The sequence below is a fragment of the Myotis yumanensis genome, unplaced genomic scaffold, assembly GCF_028538775.1.
Source record: "Myotis yumanensis isolate MYYU_CA2020_CCGP unplaced genomic scaffold, mMyoYum1.0.hap1 SCAF_11, whole genome shotgun sequence".
Classification (NCBI taxonomy): domain Eukaryota; kingdom Metazoa; phylum Chordata; class Mammalia; order Chiroptera; family Vespertilionidae; genus Myotis; species Myotis yumanensis.
The window spans coordinates 40,846,391-40,867,982 of NW_027223762.1; the positions used below are offsets into that span (position 1 = coordinate 40,846,391).

General features: G+C 39.1%; 1 protein-coding gene across 11 annotated transcripts in view; it reads right to left on the reverse strand.

Annotated features, from left to right (window-relative positions):
* Positions 1-21,592, reverse strand: part of AAK1 (AP2 associated kinase 1) — a 137,474-nt gene that overhangs the window by 51,254 nt on the left and 64,628 nt on the right. For all 11 annotated transcript variants that reach the window (XM_070429394.1, XM_070429398.1, XM_070429391.1 and 8 more), the window contains exons 3-9: positions 20,788-20,906; positions 14,929-15,037; positions 13,023-13,165; positions 6,143-6,264; positions 4,810-4,891; positions 3,949-4,081; positions 435-538 (exon numbers count right to left, since the gene is read on the reverse strand). In XM_070429394.1, the coding sequence (XP_070285495.1) occupies positions 435-538; positions 3,949-4,081; positions 4,810-4,891; positions 6,143-6,264; positions 13,023-13,165; positions 14,929-15,037; positions 20,788-20,906 (812 nt within the window). The remainder of the gene's footprint in view (positions 1-434; positions 539-3,948; positions 4,082-4,809; positions 4,892-6,142; positions 6,265-13,022; positions 13,166-14,928; positions 15,038-20,787; positions 20,907-21,592) is intronic.

The window sequence follows — 21,592 nt, forward strand, 5'->3', positions numbered from 1 at the left end:
AGCAAAATCAAGAAAATTCTGCTGCAGTGAAGGAGAAAAGGGATAAGGGGCTTTGGTTCCAATTGGTGTTGGGCACATCCAGGCCTTGTCTCAGGAAAGCAGCTGCCTAACCATCTCTAGGTAAATACAATAAGCTCTTAGTGAATTGGGAAAATCAGCAAGACCATAGTTTAGTCAATCTTTACCCAAAGTGTTCAACTCGATCCCTAGGGTTTTTGGTTTTTCCCCAGTGTAATTACCTCAGTTTTAGAATTAAATTCTATGGGAAAAGTGGATTCTGTTTTATAGCAATTACTTCCTAGCAATTTGCTTGAATGAGCCCTACTAGACAAAGCAAGGGATATCTATATTCACTAAACAGCTGATTAACACCCCAAGAATTCTAGATGACAATTAATTATGTTTACGTCCCCTAAAAAGCACCTTTCACATACCTGAACATTTGGAATTGGGCATTCTTTCTTGAGTAGTTTAAATGAGAAGTAGGAGACCTGGTAAATATCCGGCCTTTTGTCAGGGTCTGGTTCCAACATATACCCTAAGAAAAACAAATGTTACCTCATTTAATAATATCCTAACAGTTATTACATTAGCTAGGGAGCATTTTTTTTTCCTCATAAAAGTCCAATTTGTCCTTTTCCTCCCTTCTCAGAAAGGGAAACTCTCACTTTCCTAAAATTTTAAATATCTACAAGTAAATAACAAAGTTTTAAAATTGTAACAAAGATACTTGAAGTTCACTGTGCTCTGCACAATTGGGACTCAAATTCTCAATATGAAAGTTACTACCTTCATATTCTGGGACCTAGGAAGTTATATGGTCTTGCTTCTGGCCTCCTTAGTTCATATGATCTTGTTAAACAAGTGATTATTCTTAATAATTATAACCAAAACTTACATTTCATAAACTTATTATTTTGTTGTTGTTGTTGTTGTTGATCTAAGCTAGTTTTAAGGCTAAAAGAAATCACAAAATAACAAATGCATCTCTACTTTTAACACTTGTCTGTTTCTAGCTGCCCTTTCAGAAAATGGAAAAATCCTCAGGGAAAAAAATCTTTAAGACACACAAACACACACTCACATATACAATATATACAAACAATAATGCAAGGCCATTTATTGCTTAAGAAATCAAATGAATGGTTTAGACAGTAAGTTCAGAAAAAAATTGATCAGGCTACAGTCTTGTGAAGGGCTTGCAGACGAGGCAGGACTTCGAGCTGGTCCTTGAAGGCAGGGAAGAATTTAGTCAGTCAGGGTAAAGCAGAGAAAAAGACATTACAGATGAGAGAATAGTCTGAGCAAAGATGAACTTGGAGAAAGTAAAAAATAAAAATAAAAAAATGCCTTGCTATAAGGAAATAGAGGAGCCAGAAGGCCAGGGCATAGATTTTCTTGTCAGAGTACAGGGAAATAAGGCTGGGTGGGTGGGATGGAACCAGAGTATGAAGGATTCTAAATGCCACACTAAAAGTATGAGCCCTACTGTGGCCATGAAGTTACTGAATAGGCACATGATAGGGTGGTATTTTACAAGATTAATCCTGTGGTGAAGGTGTGTTGGATTGACTGAAGAAAGAGGGGGAGGCTATGGACAATCCACTACTAAAGGCATGAGCTGACAGAGCCTGTACTGTATATACAGTGGAACCTCGGTTCGCAAACTGAATTCACTCCCCAAGGCTGTTCAAGAAGCGATTTGTTCGAAAACCAAATCATTTTTTCCCATTAGAAAAATGTAAATTGAATTAATCTGTTCCAGACCCCTAAATGATTCCCTGTCTTAACCTTTTTTTAAACATATATATTAGTAGTACATGTCTAATGAACTGTTAATCTATAAACAAACATTTCTTTTCTTAAATTTATCGAACCACCCCTACCAGCCTTAAATGAGTCACTTTCAGCATTCATTTCATGGGTGCAGCCTCTCTGCTTTTTCACATCTCATTGCCTCAGAAATGCTGTCAATGAAATACAGTCACCAGCTAACTGCTTCTTCTTTATCCAAATCAACAACAGTTTTTCTACCTCTTCAACTGTCTGTGATCTTTGTTTTGTGAGCAGTTTCACACCTTTAGCAACATCAGCATTGGGATGGCCTCTTTATGCTTTAAAATTGTGCTAATCATCTAGTTCACCAGCAACAAAAGCAAAACACACACACACACACACACACACACACACACAATATTCACAGCACAATTTCCTGAGATGTTTAACAATGCAAGGTTTAGTGGTTTAGAAATAAACTGACTCACATTCTCTCCTTTGTTTGTGGCCTGAGAGGTGCTTTTTGTCATGCAGATGTATGTATCAGCACAAAAGGGTTGTCAGGTAGAAAACTGAAGTTTTGTTCAAAAACGAGGACATTTTTTCCATGAACAACTTGGTCAAAAACCAGAATTGTTCGAGATGGGAGATGTGCGAGAACTGAGGATTACTGTGCTATCATTTCAGTAATGAGAATGGAGAGAACAAAATGATGATAGGAAACGCCAAAGAAAGAACCTAATGCCATTTAGGAAATACTCCCTCTCTCTGAGTAGGCAAATCCAAAGGGAACCTTAAATTTCAGTCACCTAGGCTTTAGTGGCGACGCCATTAATAGAAATTAAAAAGAGAGGGGAACCTTGAATTGGTAGTAAAAGGGGGTGGGGGAATGGCAATAAATTTAATTTAGACCTATCAGTTTAGGGTGACAAAAGAATCATCAAAAAGTTTGTAAACTGAAATAAATCAGAGTTTAGTAAAGATGTCATTCATAGAGTTGTTTTTCCTAATATGAATTTTCTGCACAAACGTTAAAAAGAAAAAAAATGAGTTACAAAAAAATCCAATCATTCTAGCATCAAATTGGGACATTTTCTCGTATTTCCTTCCAATCTCATTTAAATTAGCTGCAATTCTACAACAGATATAACACTTTACCTCTGAAAACAATCCAATAACCATTCCATTCCTTTAAATACCCTCCCTCACTTTTTTGTCAATAAATGGAAGAGGTTGATTGATAAAATTGGCATAATGGAATGGGTAGTCACTTAAAAACTATAACTATGTTAACTTGGATAAATTACCTATACTTTCCTCATTTGCATAAAATGGAGATAATTACATTTACTGTATAAGGTTTTAAGAATTAAATGAAGTATAACTATGTAAAAGTAGGCCCTCAAAAAATGTCAGATGCTTCGCCCACATTGGCTTCTATTTTCTTCAGAGCATCCCCATTTAGGACCCAAACTGGGTTGCTCAGGATTTATAATCCATAATGGTTAAAATTGAGATGCTACATGTGTTCACTGATATAAAAAGATAATAAAAATAATCTGTTTCTTTAGCTTTTCAGTACAGGGGCTTATGCAAAGATTACCTGGTCTACCATCTGGTTAATGAACATTAGTACATATGCTTACTCTGACGATGCAAAAAAGTGGGGAATTTAAAAAACATTTAAAGCACTGAGTTTAAATACTTGTTATCAAAATCCAGTGATTAACCTAAATGAGAGGAAAAACCTAGTTCCATAGAGTTATACAGTCTTGATTATATATTCACTCCAGCCAATGCACTGCAATCATTATTTGAATTGCTTCCAGTTTTGCAAAGATGAATTTCTCATCACTTGATGAGTCAGCTGGACTCCTTTGGTACCAGAGCCTATAAAACAGACTACAAGAGAACAGAGCAGTATTAAATTGCTCAAAGTACAGTTAGGATTTCTGCTCAGGTGGCTGGCTTAGTTGTAAAACAGAGTGTAGATTTCTAGCAAAAAAACAACAAACCACCACTCTCACTGGTTACTGTTATATTATGTTTGAGTGACCAACCATTATCAACTAACTTCTTTATCTTTGCATCCAACCCATCAGTCCCTTTACCCTTCAATTCATTCCTAGAGATTAGCGATAAAAATATAAAACTAGAAACTTGAATACTTACTAATTAAGCAGTGCATGTCTTGGGAATATCGAGAGTTATCAGGAATTGTGAAGTTTCCATCACATATTGCCACTTGACTCTCCCCAAATGGCAAAGTGAAGTAGCATAATTTATATAATAAACATCCAAGAGCCTAAAAAAAATAAAGAAAGCAGATTGCTACTAGTGGTGTATTTACCATAATTACAAATGGGTCTACTGAGAGCTACATTTACTAGCAGATATAAAAATTATGTACTATTAACCTATTAATAATTTGAATTAGAGCCCAACACCATTATTAAGCTGCTGAGTTACATTATTTCTACTATCATTACCAAATTGAGCTCTAATAAAGAACAAGTATTTCAGTTGTTTTGCTCTTAAGAACTAGTATCACATATGTGACAACCATCTAAATAATGGGCAGGTCACCTGAATAATTCTCACAGAGCTCTAAAGTCATTTTCTTTTACATGCTTAAAGAAGCAATGGTTGGTCACCTCGGGTTAAGAATAACCTCAAGAGCCAAAACGGGTTTGGCTCAGTGGATAGAGCGTAGGTCTGTGAACTGAAAGGTCCCAGGTTCGATTCCGGTCAAGGGCATGTACCTGGGTTGCGGGCACATCCCCAGTAGGAGATGTGCAGGAGGCAGCTGATCGATGTTTCTCTCTCATCAATGTTTCTGACTCTCTATCTCTCTCCCTTCCTCTCTGTAAAAAATCAATAAAATATATTTTAAAAAAAAGAATAACCTCGAGAGATAAGTAGACAAAAAGTTGGCACAGTGGCCACCCTTGCTATGGCAGTCTGGATTAAACTTGGGAGATTACAGTCAAGACTGCTGATATCTGAGATATGGATAGGTTAGTTGACACCTACCCAAATGTCGGCCTTCGTAGTGATGATTTTGCCACTGTACAGGTTGACCATTTCTGGTGCTCGATAGGACAGCGTTGTGTATCTACAATCAAAAGATTCATTTTTTGTTAAATATGTCAATGATGTAAAGACCAGGGGTAGCAGAAATACTTCATATATAAGCTCCCTGGGAGCAATCTGCAGAAGAGAGTATGAAATATTAGTGCAGATAAAATAAAAGGCTGTCCTTGGTACACACCCGTGGCCCTCTAGCAGCAGTCCTGCTCAACAGCATGTGGGGACCCAGACACTGTGGCATTAAATAAACTCCAAAAGCAATCTTTCTTGGGTCCTCAAATAACAAAATTTTCTCCTATAAATCCCTCTTGTTTGATATTATATTTTGCTGGTATGTTTTTTAAAGTAGTAATCCCTTTTAATGTGACTTGACACAGAGATATAATACTGGCTAGGACGCTGGAGAACAGCAGAAAATGGGCCCTGGCTGGGGTGGGAGGTGGATAGATCTTCGCTGCTGGATTAGTGAAACAACAGTTTTCCTCTAATCTCTGGCTCAAGAAAAGAAGATATGAGCTCATCTTCAACGTGTCTTCGTATTACCAAGCATGTGACTTGTGCTGCTTGAGTCGCTAGAGCCCAGAGGATACTGTGGTTTAGGTGTCCATTAGGGCCTTGGACCAGAATTTTTCCTGCCCTAGGCTTCGTTGCCAGGGTTGTGATGCAGGAAACGAAAGAAAGGATCAGGATATGAGTGGGCATGCTAAACAGCTGATTTATTCGTAGTAGTAATAGTGAGTGCTGTTGCCTGTAAAAATCCAACACTTTGGACAACAGGAAAAATGGGTCAGGTTCTTACTGGAGTCACATATCCAAAGAAGCTTTTCCTCATGAAAGTCAGTGACTCAATATCCGTAGAGACTTCAATACCCTACTCAGCCCTCCATATACTGCAGGTGAGCTCCTTATAAGAAGAAAGGAATACAAAGCAAGTTAGGGTTCAGTAAAAGTGTACCCAACTGACGAATAACATCACGGATGTTTTATTTCTATGATGTGTGTACTATTCAGCTTTTTAAGGGCAATATGACATAAATAAAAATATCTATATACAATTACCATAGGCCCATTGCTAAAGTGTATCAGAGTCATTTTACTCTACTGATCAATAATTATAAACACCCTCCACATTCTCCAATTAAAATCAAACAAGCCAACCACCAACATAATTATCTAAGAAGAGGAACAAACTGACTAGCATCATTGTCATCCCACCCTGACCTTCTTATCCATAAGCTGAAAGCTGCTGATCTCCAAGAAAGAAGGAAAATCTTACTTCTTAATCTCATCTTCTACTGCATTCACTCCTTCAGTTTGTGGGTTCTGGAATTTGTTGGTGGCACTTCCAAAGTCACACAAGACGTAGTGGCCTCGGTCATGCAAGAGGATATTTTCAACCTGAAAAACATTCCCCAACCATCCATTCCAAGATGTCATTTAGTAATGTGTGTGAAATTTTGGATCTCATTAACATAAACAATATTACTTTATTTATGATAATCCCATTAATGTGCACAAGAAAGTTATTATCCTCTAAGTATATCAACAGGGGTCATCCCAAGTGGAACAAAACAAGACGCACAGCAACAGGGGAAAATTAGAGTGGAGAGGGCAAAAAGAGGAAACTCCACATGGGGAAGCAAGAGTCTCATTTTTCTATTTCCAGGCTCATTTCTTACCTCTGCAGAAACAGTCCTTATATTTTCAAGCCTTTGCATCGTGTGTGTGTGTGTGTGTGTGTGTGTGTGTGTGTGTGTTTAATTTATTCTAGAGAGGAAAGGAAAGGGAGAGAGAGATAGAAACATCAATGATGAGTATCATCAACCAGCTGCCTCCTGCACGCCCCACACCAGGGATTGAGCCCACAACCTCTGCATGTGCCCTTACCAGGAATCAAACCATTACCTTCCTGGTCCATACACTGACACTCAACCACTGAGCCACACAGGCTGGGCAAGCTTTTGTATCTTTTGTCGTGTTCTTCTATCAGTCTTGAATGCTCTCTCTGATTCCCCACCTTTACACAGCTATCAAAATCCCATTCCTCTTTCAAACTCCAGTTTAAATGCTGCCTATTCTTTGAAGCCTTCTTCAAGCCCCCACTCAGACAAATATCACTCCTTCCCTATGTTCTTTCAGTACTTTGTTCTTCCTGATATGAATTATTTCACTTGGGCCTTGTAAAAACATACATCAATTTTTTTACTACAAGAGGTTAGAATTTTCAGAATTAATAAATATTTGCTATATTTTAGTTAATTCTCAAAGTGATTAAAGAGCTGTGGGAAAATGTGTAGTATTATCCTTATCTTTTTATAGATGAATTCTTTGGGCAGTTCTGGATGGAACTTACAAAGTCCAGAACCTAGTAAAATTCTGATATCAAAGGAATCTGTCAGTGAAATAAAAACTCCAAAACAACAAGCACTACTTTACTCAAGACATATTAATTTTTGGTATGGGTAAATTTGAGACAGCATGAGGACCTGAGCCGGGAGCCCAAGAATACCAGATGACCAGAAGAAGAAAAACCACACTGCTGGAGAGATGCCGCTGCTAGAACCCCAAGGATGCCAAAAGGCCAGATAAGTTCATACAAGAACGTCTCACACCGCACCCCCCCCCCCCCCCCAAAAGTCACCCTCGTCTACTGTAGCAGGAAGAGCACTGTGCTGGTCACTGGTACTGCAAAGAAAACTGGAAACATGGGACTGAACTCATTATGGGCTGGCGCTCTTATGAATGGGGAGATGAGATAAGACTGGGCCATGGAGGAGTGAAGGCCTTAGAAAAGTGAAACTAGTAACAGGAACAAAGGCACAGAGGCAGGCATGATAACAACAATGGTATCAGCAACTAATAGCACTTACTATGTGCTAGACACTGCCCCGTGCACTTTTACCTATAGTATTTCATGAAATTCTTACAAAGCCTTTTTGTCCCCACTTAGATGAGAAACGGGATCCATTTCTAACACACCTGAGGTCACAAGACTGGAAGAGCAGGATTGGACTCAGGCTTTCTGACTGCTGGGACTACACCATCACCCACTGCACTGATGTGCATTATGCAATTAGGGAATATGGGCAGTTCAGACTGGAGAAAGAAGGGCGCAGAAGGAGAGAAGACCAGAGAAGCAGACAGAGGGCAAACTGAAGAAGGCTACTAGGGAACCACTCAACATTTCAGCAGCAGATGAAAAGAAGTGTTTTAGGAAAGTTGGCATGGTGATAGAGGAGGGAGAAAAAGAAAGGACAGTGAGGTGCAATTGTCCAGGTGTGAGGTGAATAGAGCCAGGTCTAGACTAAGGCCAGGAGGGATTAAATGAGATTAGGAAGTAAGCCTAATATTGGTTATCATTGCTCACAATCCTCAAGTCATTCAGCTATCTGAGAGTTTAATACACTGACCTTACTTCCCAACCCACTGGCTTAAGAGTGTTATTGAAGTCATCACTTCCAAACTCTGCTTATAGCTTTAGCCAAAATGCCTGGAAAGCCACCTCCTACTGACCTCTTCATCTTGACATTATTTCAAACAGATATGGCATTCAGGCATTTCAGTCACAGGATTTATTATCACTGGAAATTCTGGAGGATTAGATGAATGCAGATTTTCAAGCCTGTGATTCTAAAAATAGGACAAGAATCTTCAGCCTATTGTACTTCATGAGATCCAAATCTCTTTTCTGACAAGACATTCATGACTTTTTAATCTAGATGCATTTAGTCTTAATCCTTTTCCCCCTTTCTTAAGCGCTGAGAAAAACACCATAGTACAGTAAAGCAAAACCAAACAAACAAAATCCAAAATGGGAGTAAAAATACCTCAGCTTCTGTTCCGATTTGGTCACAGAATTAACTGTGCAGGTCACAACCTTTCTGGTCAGAGGTCACCTGACTGGTCAAAGGAGAGGACTGGCTTAGGGGACCTTCCCAGGCTTATGATCCCATGATCTATAATAATAACCTCTATCTTTCCTCAGAGAAATAAAAATTTTAAAATGGGGGAAATAATTAAAATGTTAAAATAACATATTCGAGGAAGGATCTTCAATAAAAAACAGAACTTCTGCTTCAGTTATTTTTAGAACGTAGCTGCTTAAGGACCAGGACCAATTTCACTGTATTTCCCATGTGTAATGCGAAAGAAAGACCAGGAGGAACAAGGGGTTTTCTCAGTTCTGCATGTAAACAAGCAGAGCCCCACACAGAGTGGTACTGACTCAAGCAGGGGGTCCACAGCTGTCCTGGCCTGTGCTCTTCCCTGTGTCCCTTTAACTTTTATTCACAGTGGTGTCTCTTCACCAAATGGAAATCCTGCTCACAAAGAAGCAACCAGAAGACCAGCAACCAGCACTTCCCCTGGGCAGCAGGAGAATAATGAACTTCTTGGCTCTGGCTACCGCTGGGTCTGCAGTGGCTGGTTCCGCAGTGACAAAGAGCTCAGAGTAGCCCAGGCTTTGTGATAAATGACACAGCCAGGGCAAACAAGACATAGCCAAGGCAAACAAGAGGTATATGAGGACTTCACTCATGCCATAGGAAGCTGGCAGTGTGGCAGGCAAAGGTGACTTGCCCACCACACACATACTAGTAGGAATCAACAAAATCTAACATGCTAATTAAAGCATTTAGATGGCACCAAGTGTAAGATTTGGGGAGTTGTAGAAAGCTTCAATCAAAACAACCAGGAGTCAATGACTAAAATCAACAGCAACAGGACTCCTCTAGAACAATCACAATCGGGAATTCTCCCATGGGCCCTATTTACGTTCCCTATTTCCGTTCCCTATTTCCCAGGTAGAGGAGAAAGGGAAACAAAGTTCCCTGAACCACTACTGGCCACCTGGCAGCAAGCCTGATGGTCTTCAATACTAATTAAAGCGCATCTACACAGCCCAACACTGCAGGCTGGGAACCAGGGTGGCAGCCTCTCGATCAGGCTGAGGCCTCACCCTCCGATTCCAGTTGGCTCCATGTTCTTCTGCTGAGACTTCTCATGGGCTGTTCAGTGCACTGAAGGAAGAGTCTGGGGCTCTTGCTGCCTGAGCCCAAGCACTGACCTACTCTGTGTACCTTAAGTTCCCATCACTGACACTTACCTACCACCTCACAGCAGCACTGTGAACAGGGCATTAATATGCTGGGAATATGCAAAGTGGGTAGGTTATTTATGGGTGTAAAATAATTATCATGTTGGCCTCATTTAATCCAATAAATGTTTACAAAGTCAAAATAAAGGAAGATATTGTTTAAGAACATGGGAATAGCACTCTCTAAAGGATGCTCGAGGGCCCTCTCCCCTTGCTCTCCATCTCCGTACCCTCTCCGGGCTTACTGTGCAAGGGATATGCCTGGACGGTGACATGCATGCTCTCATTAACCTTACAACCCTCACAAAGCTGGCACTGTTGTCTCCACTTCAGGAAGGAGGGAACCGAGGCTCATGGCTAAGTGTTTATAGGAGTAACCAACAGCCTGAGGAGCGGGTAGAGCACTATTTCACAGAGGGCAAGGGAGGAGACAGTCACAAAGGAGTCAAAGGCCACAGGAGGAGAATAAGAGGGACTGAGCAGTGTCCTTTGCATCCGGCAATATGAAGGACGCTGCCATGTTCATCTCTCACAGCACTTACAATTCGGTACAAGTCACACTGCAAGTGCTACAAAATCCAAGTTCCGATGTGAAATTGAACCTCATTTGACACAGGGAGAGAATGGGGCTCCAGAGAGGCTGGGGTTCCCACACTCACAGACCAGGGCAGGTGCTGCCCAGCCACACTTCTCCCCTATTTTTTGCCCCTCACAAACTCTTCTCCAAGGTAGGTAGCAGGAGCAAAGGACAACTCCTAAAACATTGGTACTATTTATTTCAAAAGATATGCTAACAGGTCTAAGAATTTCACTCATAAGTAAAATATCAATACATACTCAGAGTGTGGCGTCTAGCTTGGTGTGCAACCTGCCATGCACCTCTCCATTCTCAAAGCCTTGTGGTTCCCTTCTCTAGGTAGATCTCAGGCTCCACTCTCTGCCTGAAATGTCCTTCATCCTCTCTGTGACCACCCATATCCCACGAGTACTTCAAAATCCCACTTTATTAGAAGATTCCAACCACCATTTCCCTGATCTCACTATCTGATCATATATTAAGCCACTTGATTTTCATCTATTCATCACTTTGTTCTATCAAGTTCTGTATTTCACCTATTTCTGTTTCAAGTCTAAATATTTCATTTATGTCCTCTAACCAATACTTTAAACATCTTGATAGTAGGAACCATATTATATCTGTACAGAATTATGTACTCATACTATGCCATGCTCATAATACTTACTGGGATGTATTATTTTTCTATTCAGAAAAAGGGCTGACTGTGGGCAGAGGTACATGGAGAAGGCTATCTAAGGCTTTGGAGGTATATATGTACAGTATCTTCCTGAAAGCTAACTTCTTTAGTATAGAAATGCCAGTATGTATGTACCATTTCACACCCACTACGAATGGCTAAAATAAAAAAGGACAATAACAAATATTGGTGAGGATATGGAGAAATTAGAACCCTCATATATTGCTAATGAAATGTAAAATAGTGCAGCCACTGTGGAAAAACAGTTTGGCAATTTGTCAAAAAGTTAAACATATTTACCATATGACCTAGCAATTCTACACCTAGGTATACACCCAAGAGCACTAAAAACATATACCTACATAAAAACTAGCACATGGTTGTTCATCGTAGCTTTAGTCATAATAGCCAAAGTAGAAACAATTCAAATGTCCCTCAACTTATCAATGAATAAGCAAAATGTGGTATATCCACACAATGAAGTATTCTGCCTTGAAAAGGAAAGAAGCACTGATACATGCTACAACATAGATGAACCTTGAAAACATTATTCTAGGTGAAAGAAGTCAGACACAAGAGGTCATATACTGCATGAGTTCATTTACATGAAATGTCCAGAACAGGCAATAGAAAATAGATTTGTGGTTACCCAGGGTTAGAGGACCAGGAAATGAAGAGTGATTGCTAATGGATACAGGATTTCTTTCTGGGGTGATGAAATGTTCTGAAATCAGATAGTGAGGACGATTGCACAGCCTTGTAAATGTACTAAAAGCCACTGAATTGTACACTTTATTTATTTATTTATTTATTTATTTATTGAATTGTACACTTTAAAAGAGTGAGTTTTATGGTATGTGAATTATGTCTCAATTTTTTTAAAAAAGCCCAAACATTAATGCCAGTATACTGCTGAACATACAAAAGAGTATATACTTCAGAATATAAACCACGTGAGGTGCTTATTAAGATACGAATTCCTGGGCCTCCCTGACACTGCTACCAAAATTACAGCCCAATAGATTCAGTGTGGAACCCAGCAGCCTGCATTTAACAAGCGCACTAGGGAATGCTGATGTAAGTTATTAGCCATGAAGCACATTTCTCAAAACATGGATATAATAAAAAGAAGCTGCAATTTAGAATCAGAAGAATTGTACTCAAACTCTGGTACTGTTCTTAGTTATGTGACCTTAGGCAAGTCATATAACCTCTCTACTCCTGAGTTGCCTCAACTATAAAGTGTAAAGAAGAATGTCTTCCTCCAAAGGAACAGTGTACATAAAGTGTCGAGTAGAGTGTGGCACACAGCTGTTGCTCCATAACCGCTAGCCGATTCTATTCAACAAACATTGTGAATCGACTACAACGTGAAAGGCCTGGTGCAAGCAGGTGGTAATTAGCAGGACACATTTTTAAAGTAATAAATTAATAGATTTTGCAAAATAGGAAATAGACTTTAAAGACCAAGCATCATTGTTTATAAACTATTTAAATTAGATATAACTTTTCATGACCCTGGAAAAGTGAATTTGGCAATGTATCAGGAAAAATAAAAACAATGTGTGCTCAAGCATTTGATGATTATGAAGAATTTCTGAAAACGACTTAATGAAACTGATACCTATACTATACTGTTGTGTCTTTTCTTCCTTTGCATTTTCTCTCCCCAAGAAGAACGAAAGCTCAGAATTTGGAACCATGCCTTACACTTCTCTCATATCCCCTAGTGTCTACCCCATCCCTGGGTCAGGTAGAAAATACTCTGTAAGAACAAACACTTAATTAAATAGGTGGTCTGTTACCTTCAGGTCACGATGAATAATAGGAGTTTTGCACTGATGGAGGCGAGCAACAGCTTCACAGGTGTCACAAAATATCTGGAGCACTTCGTTCTCTGTAAAACCTGTTTGCAGGCGTTGGTTCATCAGGTTGACCACCTGGCCTCCTAAGAGGGGGGCAGAGGAAAAGAGAGGTTATAAACATTCAGACTCATCTCTTACCCAAGAGAATAAATGACTCTCCACAAAGCAGCAACCTGGACCAAGGTAACAGACATGATTACTTGGCTCAACAGACTAGTTGAGCCAGGACTAAACCCCAGCTGTCTTGATTCACACCCTGGAATTGTGTGTTTTTTAACAATCCAGTGCTTTCTCCAATGTGTCAAAAACAGTTTCCTGCCCTAGCTGGTTGTTCACTGGTTAGGGCGTAGTCCCATGGATGGAAGGGTCACAGGTTTGATTCCTGGCCAAGGGCACATACCTCAGTTGCAGATCGATCCCCGGCCCTAGTCGGGATGCGAGCAGGAGGCAACCAATCAATGTTTCTCTCTCTCTCTCTCTCCCCCTCCTCTCCCTCTCTTCCACTCTCTCTGGAAAAATCAATGGAAAAAATATCCTCCGGTGAGGATTAAAAATCAAAAAACAGTTTGCTTATTCCATTATGCACCCCAGACATGAGCTGCCCTCATCATGGCTTCAAGATTAGTAATAGAGCTGACAATATGGTCCTGCTCTAGTTGCCTGGTTATACTGTTCCTGTTGTGTATGAAACAAGACCACAGGTTCAACTTGCCGTATCTTTTAGTAAGAATCCAATTGCACAATAAACCTTAGGAGAAGGAAAGAAGACAGCTTTTATAGTCTTTACTTCAGGAACAGCCTTGTCTTCCTGGCTTCACTACTTGCCGCCTAGTCTGTAGAAATGCTATGCCAACATTTAATCTCCAGGACCAAAAGCCTAACGCTTCATTTATAAAATTAGCCAGATCCCTGAATGCTCTTACTGCCTCATCTCTAAATATTTTACTGTCCAAAAAGGATTGGGCAGGAGAAAACAAACTGTCAACTTCAAATTTGGTAGTATTTTTAAAAATCAGGTTAACAGGTATTATATAGTAAAGGCTGAAATTACTAGTTGACATCACATTTTTGGGATAAGCAACATATTTAGTTTATGGACAGTATCTTAAGGCAAGGAAAATGTTAGTGGAAGTAAGGGTGACTACATAACAGCGAGACAGTGACCCAAGCTTGTAAGTGGCAGCTGCTTAAACAAAAAAAGTCACACCTCCAAACAATGGTTGTATGAAATGCCGTCAACTCTGAATAAAATCATGTTATAGTCTGAATTTCCCAAGATAAATACTGCTTGAAACTCAATGCTTTCAACTGCTAAACTCCACTGTTAAGAGCAGCATAGTTTGAATGTAGCCTTCCTGGCAATTATAGCACTCAAGCAAGGGGAGGAAGGTCATTTCCATTATAGGAAAAGGATTCTTTTATCCCATAACAAGGACGGTGGTGTGGGTGGAGAATAGAACACATGAGAGAGGGAGTGGGGAAGCTGAATTGTTTCTGTAGTCCATCTGGAGTTGGGCCTTTATTATGTGCCTTCATTATTGTTTTAAAGCACCACAAAGAACACATTCATTCTCATTCTGATACATTCTCATTCATATACAAGCACCAACCCTTCCTAAACCTAAAAAATATGGAGTTTTGCATTATCCACCACTTTGAACTGTTTGTACCACTGATTCTTGCCATTATCAGAATAACCAAGAGGTGACAGCAGACTCTGTATCTTTTAGCCTCTTAGTTTTCCCATCTTTAAAACCAGAACAACATACATTAGAGTACAGTGTAATAACTGAAACAATTCAAGTGCTAGTGAAATGAGAGCTTAAGATATGATTCATGTACTCACCCCTACAGAAGTCCATCAGAATGAGCACTTCCCATACATCACCACTACTCACATTGTTGATACTAGAATCAATGTAACCCACAATGTTCTTGTGTCCCGACAAGTCTCTCTGTGAAGAAGAGTTAAAATATTATCAGTTGCTGACACCAACAGAAACACAATGAGCCAGTCAGTTCCATTAGCACAGATAACTTAAATACACAGAGGATAAGGAGCAGGGTCAAGAGCAGATTCCCAGTGGTCTCTGAGATTCATGGCCAGATCTTCAATAGCAATCCAAAAACCCTACTAAACCATAGCCCTCTCCTGAACCCTAGAACCAAATGGACACAGGGTGACTCCTTGCTTACTGCATTAGTGATCCATGAAAACTGGAAGCAACACTGCGAGACCACTGCAGATGGGCTACGAGGAGAGAAACAGTATGAACTATTTAAACATGTCAGTTTTTAATTCAGAAAAGTGAAACTGATGTTTTTTCCTGGTTGTAGGGAAACAAGTATATTCAACTTGACTTTTAAACTGTTCATACTGTTTTTCTCCCTTTAGGAATTATATAAAAGAATAACTGCTTTGCAGTTTTACAGGAACTACAATGGAATCCAGACCTAAGCATTTTGCTTGTAATTAAGCCTTTCAAGCCAACCAGCTGGTATATAAATAAGATGGGTCATGTTTCCAGCTCTCTGGTTGGAACTGCATATGATCTCTTAGGGCTGCTTGTGGAATTAATTTTGTGTCAGGACCCAGTGAGGCACCAGAAGTTGCCTCTCACTCTGGTATAGTTATTACAACATCTAATAGGCAATTCCGTGTAGTGATGATGTTCAAAATCTAAGGTCATTAGTGAGCTAGCTGGGAAATATTTTTGCACAAATCTATTATTAACTAGTTTTAATAAATTATTTTGTTTTGGTTTAATAAAAAGTGGGAGAGTAAGAAAAATATGTGATTCTGTAAGAGTCGCCATACAAATTTGGCAGATTGTACCACAGAATAGTAACTATCACCACATAGAGATTCATTCCACTGTTTAAAGTAATAAATAAAGTCTCTTGCAATCTGAAATTACATAGCCAAATAAGAGGAAGCCTCACAATATCAAATGAACACAACTGAACCCTGAACATCAAAGTTAAAACTCATTAGAACTTTCCTCTGAATGAAAAATTAAAAATGTAGTTGCCTCAGAAGGTAGACCAAAGGCAGAAATGTGACCATTGCAATTGGCAATGGGCAAGTCGTTGGCGATCCATGCAAGAACAGTTTCAGAGAAGGCATGGAATGGAGGTAAGAATTGAATTGGACTTGCAAAGAATGGGAATTGAATATATAGAGCCAGCAACTACAGATTACTCTTTCAAAACATTTTGTGCTGAAGAGAGAAGCAGCACTGAGGAAAATAATTTTTAGGATGGGAAAGAAATGACCAATGGAGAATGGAAGGAGCCAGGAGAAGAAAGCTGTAAGGCTGCGATAAATGATGGAACAGTCCCATACGTAGGTAGAAGAGGTGAGGATTCAGAGCATTGTTACAGGGACTGTCTTAGACACGTCCGTCCTGGCAATCAGGAAGGAAATAAAAATGGATATGAATATAGGTTTAAGGCTAGGGAAAAAAATTTGAGTGAGCTCAGATCTACTGTTTTTGGTAGAAAGCAAAATCATCTTCAAGTACATGGGAATGAGAAAGAAGCTTGATGAGCAAAAAGTCTTAGAACAACTGCGTTGGATAACAGACAAGAGAGATAATGAAGCAGAAAAGCAGCCTCTAGAGTTCAAGTTTCTCCAAACAGAGAGTGATTTTAGGACTCAAGTTTCACAGGACTATTATTCCCTCTACTTTTCAGTATTATTATCAACTCTTATGGAGTTGTTTCATTTACACAATCCTGGAAATAGGAAGAACTGAAGAGAAGCTCTTGGAAAACAAAATGGAGCGGAAGATCGTGTCCTCCAAATGTCCACAAGGAGGAATGAAAGACTAATATTTTTACACTAACATGTTTGAAAAAGAATCAGCAATGTTGCCTGTGACTTTGTATTGCCCAAAGAGGAATAGAAAGAATCTACAAGAAAAATAAAAAGCATTTGGCAGAGTCAAGAGGAGGTTAAGAGCTATCAGAGGACCCAAACTAGATAATTAACATCTGCAGATGGCATCCTAGAACAGCTTGCCAAGATGTTTGCTGATGAGTTCAAGTCCATCTTTATCTTCAACTGATAAAATTCCTGTTCAGAGATTCTGAGATATATCTACCAGAAAAGACCACCTCTTTGGAGGGAGACCATGACTTTTAATGACTTGATGATGCAGCAATATCTCAGAACTTAGAGTAAAACATCACTGGTTTATAACTGATGGAGAAGATCTGTTTGAATAGTTTTGAAATGTAGAAAAGTTCAAGAGAAAATCTTACTGCAAATTGAGGCTGATTTACATTGACGGTACACTGGCATAAAGCTCCCAGCAGCTGCAGGCCAGAAGATTCCCCAGCTTTCCCTGGCTTTAGTTAAAGGACCAGTCCCAGGCTTACAGAATAGACTGTATATAGAGGTATGGGATGGAATCCACATTGGGGGAGGGCAAGAAGGAGGGAGTAAGGAGGGTGGGGAGAGGCAATCTCAGTAACTTCCTAGTTACTCAGGAAGAGGCAGGACATGGGGAAGATGCTTTGATGCCCTTGGCTACAACTAGCATTTGGGGTATTGGGATAAATATCTATATGGTGAGTGTAAGTCAAAACCTGCGTTTTAGCGTGTGGGGAATGTTCAGTTAACTATAGATCAGATCAATTTATATTACATGATTTTAACAGTGATAAGTCTAAAGAGATTGTGTTGTCATTTCAAACTTTATTTTTAAATTAATACTAAGCAAGATTAATGAAGTACCGACAAACATGTTATTAGAAGACCTTCTTTATTAAATAGATATCTAAAGTGGTTTATAATAGTGAGCTTATTAACTTTCATATTTAACTGCTTTAAGTGCTTAAAAACTTTTTTCACAAACACACACAAAAACTATCATTTGAAAATCAGCCCTTCCTTCAACCCAGATCCTATAGGTTACAAATTTCAAGTTTATCTTGGATCCTAATTAATGATGCCTGTAGTACAGAACAGTATTCTATCCCTAACTTCACAATTCCTGTAGCAGAATTCCTACTTAAGAATCTTAAGGCCTTACAAGAAAACAGAGGTCTCGATTCCTAAATACATACCTAAAAACCTTTATATTCATGTGCAAGAAAACAAAGAAGATAGCATTCTAAATAGCATATCAATAATATCACTCACCTCAAAATAGTAAAAGTGAGTTTTACATATAACTAATTTCCCTACATTTCTCAAGCCACCCTTCCTTGCAATGTCAGCATCAAACCTACAGATTCCTGATTCTTTCAGTGCTTACATTTGCGTAAAGTAAATTTCCAAAAAGGTATGTTAACCCCTTTTGATCCTCCATTCAAATATTCAATGTTTTCTGAATTTGAGTCAACATTATTGCTACCTACTTCTAGAATCACACTAGGGTTGCACAGACCCTTTTAACCAAATTTCAGCTTCTTCTTAATTTCCCTCTCCCAAAGTTGCTTTGTAAAGGAGTCTTTTGCCTTACTTTTCCTTCTCTATAACTCTAAATTTCCTTTATAGCTCTCTTCAAGGAGTTATTCACAGGCATACAAACACTGTCAAGTCCAGTGTAGTAGTGAAAGGAAGAACTCCAGGGCTGGTCCTGGAGTTATAGAAGGCCAAGGTATCTGGACCCCTTGTGGGTTTACCTACATAAGAAATCCTAGATATTCTACTTTCTACACTCAAATGTACTCTCCTTTTCCCAAGTCTTACCATTAATTAATCCTGTACTTACTGAATAGATCTTTAAAGACATTTAGAGTCTGATTCTAAGTAGTGTGGTCAAACGCTACTCAAGTATTTAAGTTTTTAAAAATATAAACAAAATTCAAAACAAAACTCCCACAGCTAATACCTGGCCAGACCAGAACTTGAACTCACATAATTTAATTCCTAATCAGGTCCATTAATTTGTGGGCTCCTATGGGGCCTGTGTCTTCTTAGTTCTTCTACTCCAATGCCTGCTTAGCACAAAGTAAGCCCTCAAACATGTTTATAAATGAGTGGGAGAAAGTTCAAGAGTGGAATTACTTTGCTAACACCAGAAAATGAATGAGAAGGGCATTCCAGGCAGAGAAAATAGCAGAAGCAAAGACAGGAAATCAAGTGTGAGAGCTGAGCAAGGAAGGGACAAGGTGGGAGTAGTAAGCATCCAGAAAACCTATGAGGTGGATAAAGGAAAATACAGTGAGCACAGTCATTTTGAGTTGTGTGGCAAGGTAGTGGGAGAACACTAGTGCCTTGTGGACAGATCCTCATGGCCCTGACTGTATTTATATGAGCCTTAGGGTTTTTTGCTTATTTGTTTTGCAATGATGACAGCAACACATTTCTATCAACAGTTACTTTCCAAATAGTTTCAGCTTTCTGGAATTCAAAGTAGTACCAGGCTCTCTAAAATTCTGAGTTCCTTCAGTAGTCAACTACAGTACAACTAGTTAATCTAAGTAGCCACAGAAAGGGCAACTGGGCAGGCGAAGCCTGGTGGAATCCCTACAATGCCATCCTCATCCACTTTTTAGGTCTCTTTACAAAAGCATTAAAATCCAGAGCACAAATGAATCATCATCTCTTGATGAACATGCACATCTGCTATTACCATTACTCATACATTAATTTCATCCAAAGTTTATTAAGTATTTACTCTATGTCAAGCAATGCACTGGAATATAAAGTTTCTGACTTTAAATAACTTACTTTCTTATAGCAGTACTTTTTATAAAATAACAAAAAAAAACAATATAATTGGCATTAACAAAAGTACTGTGGAAACATGATGGATTAAAAGACTATTTACATTTTTTATGTATAATGATAAACAGAGATGAAAGAGGCAACTCCAACAAACTTACATATACCCATCACTCTGCCTTGATCATAATCAATTCATTGCCAATCTTGTTTCTCTTCTAAATCCACTCATTAACTTCAAGACATCATATTATCTATAAATATTTTGTCATATACCTCTAATAGACAGGAACTCTTTTTTAAAACATATTAATCTATAATAAAATGCACAGACCTTAAGGTGCTCAACAATTATATAGGCTTGTGTAACCACTACCCAAAACAAGGTATAAAACATTTCTATGGCCCAGAAAGTTCGCACATGCCCATTTCTAATCAATTTCTTACACCCAGCTAACTGCTTTCTGACTTTTATTACCAAGGATCACTTTTGCCTGTTCTTAGACTTTTTATAAATGAAATCACAGAGTAAGAGGTTCCTAGGCCAAAAAAGAGAGAAGCATTCCAGGTGGAAAGAACTACATGCACAAAATAAAAATGTGTGGAAAGATATGTCACAGAATGCTGAAGAGCTCAAGAGAGTTGAAAACTGGATTGGTAACTGATAGAAGACAAGACTAGAAGAAGAGGTTTGCTGAAAAGCTAGGGTTTCCAGATTAAACTCCACAGTTAATTTTGGGAACCCTGTTGTGAAATAAATTTTTCCAATTTCCAAAACTATTTCTCTGACCTAAAAATATAGCTGTTCTTTCAACAGGTCCCTTTCTCTTCAACCCTGCAACTGAAGGTGACCAAGGCAGGAGCAGCATCCTACACCCCAATGCTGTTCATTCCCACGATGTGCAGAGGCCTCTCTGCCACTGCAGGAAAGGGAACAGCCCTCTCCCCACTGCCTTAATGAGAGGGCACAGTCTCTTCCCACCCCCATTTTACACAAGCAGTCTCAAGTCTGAGGGGCAGCCTTACCATTATCTGGATTTCTCTCTTGCACACTTGGAGATCATACTCATTGTTGACAAACATGCGTTTCAAGGCACATTTCATTCCGTTGCTTGTCCTTACTAGAAACACGATAGCAAATCCACCTGTGAGAGAAACAAACATACAAGTTCTTCTGAGTCATGTTGGAAAAGTCAATGACTATGGTGGCTTCTGTCACTGTTGGTGGTGCTGATGCCACTGTCAACTACTCTTAGCACTGGCCTGGCTTTGACGGCAATCTTAGATTCTCAGGACTCAGAGGCAATCGGGTGGCAGAAATCAGAGAAATTGTTTCTAAACACCAATCTCAGGAGAAAGGAACAATAGTAACTATCTTCAAAAGAGCCTACAAATAAACAGATAAACAGATGAAAGGGAAAAAACTACATTTCAACTACTGTCCTAGGCACTTTGAGCTCTTAATTCTAACTACAATCCTGTGAAGTTCAGTGTTATTTTTCCCTTTAATGCAATAATTACTAGCTGAAGCATTCTTAAATACTTTAAATTTGTTACACCTTAGTGTTCCACAAATCCTTAGAACTCCTAACCTTGTCATCACTCCCCATACCCTGTATGAAGTGTTATGTGTAATTGTTAAAAGAGGTAATAGATAGATAAGGTGCTGCACGACGGTCAAAGTTGAAGGTTTGGGATAGCGGAACCAATACTGGACACTTAGCCATCTGCCTGCTCGTGTACCTTCATAATTTACTTTGAACTATCCTGTGCATTGAGCCTATGTAACAACAACAATAAGTCACTGCACAGAGATAATCACTAATTGGAT